General features: G+C 57.5%; 1 protein-coding gene across 3 annotated transcripts; it reads left to right on the top strand.

The window, feature by feature from the left end:
- Positions 1 to 79: 79 nt before the first annotated feature.
- Positions 80 to 8,099, top strand: PBX2 (PBX homeobox 2). 3 transcript variants are annotated; one of them, XM_025267949.3, is made up of 12 exons: positions 80 to 481; positions 689 to 797; positions 1,045 to 1,206; positions 3,235 to 3,281; positions 4,174 to 4,247; positions 4,470 to 4,717; positions 4,818 to 5,008; positions 5,196 to 5,331; positions 5,440 to 5,593; positions 5,982 to 6,070; positions 6,192 to 6,278; positions 6,402 to 8,099. In XM_025267949.3, exons 1-12 carry the CDS (start codon positions 261 to 263, stop codon positions 6,492 to 6,494), a joined length of 1,611 nt encoding a protein of 536 aa, XP_025123734.2. In that variant the 5' UTR covers positions 80 to 260; the 3' UTR covers positions 6,495 to 8,099. The 3 variants fall into 3 exon arrangements, with proteins under 3 accessions (XP_025123734.2, XP_025123745.1, XP_025123749.1); XM_025267960.3 differs by having other exon boundaries at positions 300 to 481; positions 1,007 to 1,206; XM_025267964.3 differs by lacking the exon at positions 689 to 797 and having other exon boundaries at positions 343 to 481; positions 1,007 to 1,206.
- The last annotated feature ends 132 nt before the right edge of the window (positions 8,100 to 8,231 follow it).

The raw sequence follows: 8,231 nt of genomic DNA, 5'->3' as shown, positions 1-8,231 counted from the left end.
GAAGAGTGAAACCACTTCCTTTGTAGCTAGTTCCTGTGTTGACAGAAGTGAAGGGGAGGAGGGGGGTGGCGGGAACACAGCTGGGGTTTAGGGGGCTACTGAGGCTCTGGAGATGGGAAAGCCAAAAATCCTTTCCCATCCTGAACTCCCACCACTACTGCAGCTGGAGGAGCTTTTCCCAGTCTCTCTGCTCCCCTGGGGCAAGAGAAGTCAAGCCAGCAGTTTGGGTGGGAAAAGAGAACTGGAGGAAGTTGACAGGGATGGGCGGGGCCCGTGGGGGGGCTGACCAGGAACCCAGCTTCCTGCTCAGTACCCAGGCATCCAGCCCCCGGCTCACCCCCACCCCTTTCGGCCCCTACTCCCCTCAGGAACTCAGGGTTCCGGTCCTCCTCCCAAATCCCAGCTACCCCCTCCCCCATCGGTTTCTCCCCTCCAGGGTATGGAGGCTGAGAGACCCCAGGAAGAAGAGGATGGTGAGCAGGTGAGCTCGGCACCGGGTTGGGGAGGCTGACACTGGGAGAGAGAGAGGTGAGAGGACCTGGGGCAGAGACTGAGTAATGGTGGACTCAGGGGACTTGGACGGGTTTGGGCACACTGAGGCAGGAACAGAGACACAGAGAGGAAATGGGCTGCTGGCCTAGCCCTCTGCCCACCCCACCCCCACTTGACTGAAACGGATGTCTCTCAGCATCAGGGCCCCCATCAGGATGAGCACGGCTGGCCCCCCGCGAGCTCCAGCACTCGGCCTTGGAGGTCTGCCCCTCCGTCCCCTCCTCCTCCAGGGACTCGCCCTACAGGTACCCCCAGCCCCCCTCTGGGGAGCTCCCTAACCTGGTACCCACTTCTTTCCTGATTCTATTACCAAGGCCCACTCCATCAGGGGCTCTCTCCCCACCCCCTCCAACTCCTCATCACACCCCGGTAGCCCTGACACCCCCAACACACACACACCCACCACTCCTTTTGCCACCCTCTCTGGATCTGAGCCCCTGCCTCCTCTCCCCAGCCCTGGGGCCCCGCTCGGCCTCCCTGCTCTCCCTGCAGACCGAGCTCCTTCTGGACCTGGTGGCAGAGGCCCAGTCCCGCCGCCTAGAGGAGCAGAGAGCCACCTTCCATCCCCCCAAGAACCCCCTAAGCCTAGGTCGAGCCCTGCCCCGGCCTCTTGAGGACAGAGAACAGCTCTACAGCACCATCCTCAGTCACCAGGTGAGACAACCCCCACCCCTCCCCGCAGAAGGCAAGACCCAGGCTTCTTGGTTCTGGCCCCTTTTCTCTCTTGGGTCCTACCGCTCCTTCTCCCCAGGCATATTCCCCCTCGCCAGGTCCTATTCTCCCTATCCCCACATCACTGGTGTCCTCTATGCCCCTCACACCAGCCCTGGCTCCTTTCAAGGCCTGCTCCTCTTAAAACCTCACCATCAACCTCCCCTTCCTCCACTCCTCCAGTGCCAGCGGATGGAAGCCCAGCGGTCAGAGCCTCCCCTACCCCCAGGGGGGCAGGAGCTCCTGGAGTTGCTGCTGAGAGTTCAGGGTGGGGGTCGAATGGAGGAGCAAAGGTCCCGGCCCCCCACACACACCTGCTGAGACTTGAGCCCCCCACCAGCCCCTCTGCATTCCTGGGGCTCAAAAGCTGGGCAGCCCCACTGCATGCCCTCACCCCTGCCAGGGAGGAGCACCAGAGACTGGAAGACCCAGCATAAATCTCAATATTCATCACCCTCATCCACCTTTCCTGGGAAGTGGAGCAGGTGAAAGTCTCAAAGCCTAGGAATAGCCAAGGTAGGATGGATAATAACTCCCGCCATAACCAAGTGTGTTATGAGGCTATGAGAGGATCCCAGCCTCAGTGGGACACCTCACCCTCTCTTCTGATCTCAGGGACTGCCTGAGAGTCTCCGTCCTGAGCTGTGGGGACAACCCCAGTAGTCAAGCTACCAGGTGGGATCTCAGGGCTCTGTCCTCCATCTCCCAAAGAACGGCAAATCTCCCAAGGTTTTGACCTGGGAATTCCACCCTCCTTCCCAGTAAGAAGAAAGGAAGAGAGGGCCCAGCATAGACATAAAGACCATTCTCACATCTCCATCACCCGCACCCACTAGCCCCAGGACTGAGGGGCCTACAGGCTGTGAAAGGACATTTAGCCCTGTCCACCCTCCCCCCCCCCACTGCTGTTCTGAACTGTCTGATGTTTGGTTATATGAATAAATGTGATCCCCCTCTGGACTGAAGACTGGTGTCTGGGGTGGCCGGGTGGATGGTAGGAAGGTGAGGCCGGAGTCTGCCCGCTCTCCCGAGTCTGGCCAGAGGCCAGCTCCCCTCCCTGGCTGGTTAATTACTGGCTCATTAAGCAGCGGCTGGAGACCTCCCTAATTATCCCCCCCAGCCCCCCTCTCCTGGTTTTAATTAAGTAGAACAGGGAGGGGAGTCATTAGGATAAGAAATATGAACTAAGCTGTCTGTGAACCCAGGCATTCCAGCGGCCAGGGTCCTCATCAGCTTGATCCCGGATTTAGAACCCGGGTGGAAGGACCCCCAGCCTCCAACACGCCCCCGCTTCAAGGCCACAGAAGTCCAGCCCCTGGGCCCTTCCCTCATTTTCCCCACGGGCTAGTCTCCGCCCTCGTCCCCTCCTCCACTCGGTCTCAGTTCCTCTGTTTCTGTGCGTCTCTCTCCGCCCCCAGCTCCTCCCTGTTCCTCCTCCCTTCTCCCCTCCTCTTCCTCCCCGGCTCCCCTCCCCCAGCCTCCCTCCCTCGCTCCCCCCTCCCCCCTCCTCCCTCCTCCCTCCTCCCTCTCTCTCTCACACACACCCCCGCTTGGGCCTCCTCTCTCTCTCCGGCTCCATTTTCTCCGCCGCCGGGGGCCGGGGTCTCCTGTGGGGGGCCCAGACGGTACCCCAGGTCTCCCTTCAGGGCCGGGGTGAACCCCCGGGAGAGCCGGGAGCCGGGGAGACGGGCGGGGGTTGGGGCGGAGGGAGCAGCGGCCCCAGCGAGTTTGGGGGGGAAGTAACCAGGCGCGGGGGAGGGGCGGAGCAGGGAGGGGGCCTCAGGGCCCCCCCCAACTATGGACGAGCGGCTGCTGGGGCCGCCCCCTCCAGGCGGGGGCCGGGGGGCCCTTGGATTGGTGGGTGGGGAGCCTGGGGGCCCTGGCGAACCTCCCGGTGGCGGAGACCCCGGTGGGGGTAGCGGGGGGGTCCCGGGAGGCCGAGGGAAGCAAGACATCGGGGACATTCTGCAGCAGATAATGACCATCACCGACCAGAGCCTGGACGAGGCCCAGGCCAAGTGAGTGCCCCCAACCCGGGACCCCACACAGACCCAGCAGAAGCCCCGTTCACAAGCTCTGAACCTTCTGGGAGCCCCCAACTCAGGACCCTCCCCAGGATACTACAGCTCTCCTCTCCTTACTCCCTGGAGCCCCAAGATAAGTGATCCCTCTCAAACCTCCCTTCACCCCCCAGTCCCTGAAACCTTCGAAAAGGGGAACCCTAGGTGGTCTTACCCCCCCACCTCTCCCTAACCACCCCACATCCTTCCATCTTCAGAGACCCCTTCTGACTCCCAGACTAAAAACCTGCTGTGCTGTCTGCTCCCCTAACTCTCCAGCCCACCTTCTTCCTAGTGCTCTCCAGACCCCTCCCCAGGGCTCCAACCATTTCTCTCCACCCAGAGCCTAGCCTCCAAGGTCCTTGGGCACCCTTCGCCCCTGCTCAGTGGACACTAGGAGCCCTGCTCAGTCCCAGGACCCTTTACACATCTCTATACTGAACTCCCCACTTCAGCTCAGCACCCCTCACCCCCTCGGGCACCTCAAACTCTGATCTCCTCCTTCTCCTCGGCCTCCTCCTGTCGTCCTCTGAAATCTACCTAGTCACTCTTATTTCTGCAGTCATTCCCACATCCTCTTCTGTACCTTTCTAGACCGTCTCCCACAGTCCCCACCTGGCCATGGTGCCTCCGGGCAGCTTCACCTTGTCTCTACATGGAAGCTGAACTCTTCCTAAGAATCCCCCAGACTTCATTCGGCCCCCAGCCTTGCTTTTTCTTGCCACAGATTGACCCACCACCTCCCTATTCCCAAGCTCCCCTCTCTTACCCCGTGGGAGTGTCATCCTGTGGTTGTTTTTCCCCCTTGGCAATTCCATAGCCTCTCAACTTTTCTCTCCCGTTCCCCAAGGAAACACGCCCTAAACTGCCACCGCATGAAGCCTGCTCTCTTTAGCGTTCTGTGTGAAATCAAGGAGAAAACTGGTACGTGAGTTCCCTCCTCCGATTCCTCAATTCTGGGGACAGAACCCTGGTTCCCTGTGGAACTTAGGCTAAGAGTTTGACAACTTGGGGCCCTGAGGAAAGTGTGGGTCAGGAAGATTGCTAAGGGGGGCTTGGGTGGGAACCCACGCCTGGAGACTTGGGTCTCCAGGAGGGCTGAGAGCTGCGGTGTGGGGTCCCTAAGTCCACTCGCCTGCACGCTAGGCCTCAGCATTCGAAGCTCCCAAGAGGAGGAGCCTGTGGATCCACAGCTGATGCGCTTGGACAACATGCTTCTGGCAGAGGGTGTGGCTGGGCCTGAGAAAGGGGGTGGCTCAGCGGCTGCAGCGGCAGCAGCTGCAGCCTCCGGGGGCGGAGTGTCCCCTGACAACTCCATCGAACACTCGGACTATCGCAGCAAACTTGCCCAGATCCGCCACATTTACCACTCGGAGCTGGAGAAATATGAACAGGTGAGGAGAAGAAGCCAGAGTAGGTGGAGGGAGGGTCCGTTAAGGGGGATGCCCAGGGCCAAAGGGCTCCTGCTCACCAAGCCTCGGGCCCCCACTGCAGGCGTGTAACGAGTTCACAACCCACGTCATGAACCTGCTGAGGGAGCAGAGCCGCACGCGGCCTGTGGCACCCAAGGAGATGGAGCGCATGGTGAGCATCATCCACCGGAAGTTCAGCGCCATCCAGATGCAACTCAAGCAGAGCACCTGCGAGGCCGTCATGATCCTACGTTCCCGCTTCCTGGACGCCAGGTGGGGCCCAGGGCCCCCAACCGGCCCCCAGCACTCAGCTCCTTCCCATTTTTCCCCAAGCCTCAGGCCTCCATGTTGCACAGCACAACAGTCTGCTCCATGACATTGGCGCCCTGTGAAGTGAATCAACAGGATGGCCCGGCCAGGACACCAACACCCTCCTCATCACCCCCTCTCTCCTCTATAGACGGAAACGCCGTAACTTCAGCAAACAGGCCACGGAGGTTCTGAATGAGTATTTCTACTCCCACCTGAGTAACCCATACCCTAGTGAGGAGGCTAAGGAGGAGCTTGCCAAGAAGTGCGGAATCACTGTCTCTCAGGTACCAGGGAGGCTTGGGGAGGCGTTTGGTGGGCACACAGCTCTAACTAAGGTTTTCACAGAGGAACAGGTTCCCACCTGACCCTGCTTTCTGCCCACCACCCCGCAGGTCTCCAACTGGTTTGGCAACAAGCGGATTCGCTATAAGAAAAACATAGGAAAGTTCCAAGAGGAGGCAAACATCTATGCCGTCAAGACCGCCGTGTCGGTCACCCAGGGAGGCCACAGCCGCACCAGCTCCCCGACACCCCCTTCCTCCGCAGGTGGATCCCACTGCCACCCTGGCTGACTGTTCTGCACGCTTCCTGCTTTTGTCCCACTTCTTGTCTAGGCAGGATCAGAGTAGAAAGAGGGGGCCTTCTGGGGTGAGAGGGACCAAGCTGGTCAGATGGGTGGGGATATCGGGGGGCTGAGGCCACTCCAGTGAAGTTACTTCTGCCTTTCTTCCAGTAAGTGGCCAGGGGAGGCTCAGAATCAGCCCGCTCCTTCTGAGTGTTGCCATGTTGTCTTGTGGATAATTTGGGTATGGTGGTACGCCTCCACCGAGCTAGTCCAGGGCACTTCCTGAAAACTGAGAGCTGTGGGGAGTCTCCCATCTGCCATCACAGGCTCTGTTACACTCTTCCCTACTTCCCCCTCTGCTCCCCCAAGGCTCTGGCGGCTCTTTCAATCTCTCAGGATCCGGTGACATGTTTCTGGGGATGCCCGGGCTCAACGGAGATTCCTACTCTGCCTCCCAGGTCAGGTGGTCCATCGCACCTTGAGTAGGGCTTTTTCAAACTCGGTTCCCCTATTTTCAGATATGAAAGTCTTCTCTTCCAAGGCCTCTCACTGTGTCGTGTCCTCCCCTGTTGCCTGCAGGTGGAATCACTCCGACACTCAATGGGGCCAGGGGGCTACGGGGATAACCTCGGGGGAGGCCAGATGTACAGCCCTCGGGAAATGAGGGTGAGTATGTCCCTGAAGCCCCTCTCCTCAGGGGATGGGGGTGGGGGGGCCTTTTCCCTCGCAGCGCTGGCCCCTGTGCTGGGTCAAAGCCCCACCCCAGCTGTCTGTCTCTTTTTTTCCCAGGCAAATGGCGGCTGGCAGGAGGCTGTGACCCCGTCCTCAGTGACATCCCCAACAGAGGGACCAGGGAGCGTTCATTCAGACACTTCCAACTGATCTTGCCCCTCAGGGCCACAGGGGTGGGGGCTCACAATGTAACTCTTGAAGAGGACACAGGCATCCAGAGGAGAAGACCCAAACACGGGAGAAGCACAAGACAAGAGAAGACCAGACAGGGCCGTCCCCTCCCCGGCCAGATTCTGTCAGTGCTGGGGGTGCCGACGACATGGCAGGGAAGATGGGGTCCCCTCAGGGGAGAGTGGGGTCTGTCTACCCCTTTTTTCTTTCTTTTTTTCTCCCCCTTTTTCTCTCACAGAAACACACACACCCTATTTTTCAGATCTTTCCTCTCCTTTCTCATAAACACACCGACAACTGTTCTGTTTCTCTCTGTCTCTCTGTGGGCTCCCCCACTCTCCCTCCCCCACCCCACTTATCTGCTCTGGGATCTGTGGAGACGCCAGCCCTGCCCAACCAGAGATGCCAAAAATGGGGACATGACTTCTGGACAGAGGACATGGGCCACGCCCCCTGTGCCCCCCCACCTCCTGCCCCTCCAGACGGCTTTTATTACCTCATACGCAGCTCATCTTAAACCAATAGAATCGCTCGGTGGACGAGAGTGTCTGACTCAGATATCTACCTCGGAGGGAGTTTCTGCTACTTTAGGGAATTGTTGACTGGGCTTTGGGGTTGAATTTTTTTTCTTTAAGGAAAGAAAAATTATCCCGGGGTTCCATCTGTAGTTTTTTTAATTCTTATTTTTGGGAGTTTTTGTTGGTGGTGGTGGTGGTTCTTAATTTTTAATTTAGTTTGGGGAAGTAGATGTTTTTATAAATAATGTTGATTTTTTTTAAGTTTCTTGCTTTCCCATATTAGGGGTAATAGCCAAAGGGGTCATGATAAGAGAAAGGGGAACAAATAGGCCTGCCTGGCTCCAGTCCTGTCCATCAAGAAGTAACATTTAGCAGGGTATCAAGCCTGCTCCCCCACACACACACACACACAATCACTTAGGTGTTCTCCTTTGCTTATAAAGTCACTTCGGTGTCCTTTGCTCATGTGGGCAGCTTTCTGCTGCACTGAGCATTGGAGGCAGTCGGTCTTGCTCTGTCGGCCTATCCCCCCTCTTCCTACATCCCTTGAGCAGGGCTGGACTCAGTAATTGTGAGCAAATGACACATCTAAAATCCTTTTTTTAAAAACTATTATTTAAAGATTGGAGGAGGAAGAATGGGGAGGGGGTTATTGCCAAATATGTTAAATATGGGTTGGGGTGTTTGTGTGTGTATTGCCCTCAGTTTCCCCAGATATGAGGTATCTTTTTTTCTCAGTCCAAAATCAAGAGGGTTGGGGGAGAGAGGAAGGAGGCTGCAAAGAGCCAGGTTATGAGGGAAGGTAAAATCTCCATCCCCAACCCTCGGCCCTGAACCCTACCATCTGAACCCCTCAAACATCCTCAGGCATTTATAAGACTGTCACAGTGGGGAACCCCTCCCGTCAAAGATCCAGGCAGGATTGGGGGGCAGGTTGGGAGTGTGATGGGTGGGGGTGGGAGGCATGGGCTGGGGGCAGTTCTCTCCTCACTTGTAAACTTGTAGTTTCACAGAAAAAAAAAAAAAAACCACAGTTTTAAATAAAGAAATTTCTTTTTTTCCTGGGTTTAGTTGAGAATTCTTTTAAAAAATATGAAAAACCCCAGAAAAAAAATTTTTTTATTTCTCAGAAAACCCTAAAGAGGTGTTCCCCGATCCCCACCCCACCCAGGTCTTCCAGTCTTTCCCTCACCACCCA

Source organism: Bubalus bubalis, chromosome 2 (assembly GCF_019923935.1).
Source record: "Bubalus bubalis isolate 160015118507 breed Murrah chromosome 2, NDDB_SH_1, whole genome shotgun sequence".
Classification (NCBI taxonomy): domain Eukaryota; kingdom Metazoa; phylum Chordata; class Mammalia; order Artiodactyla; family Bovidae; genus Bubalus; species Bubalus bubalis.
Note: the sequence above shows the minus strand (reverse complement) of the source record. Positions and strands in the feature narration are given on the sequence as shown.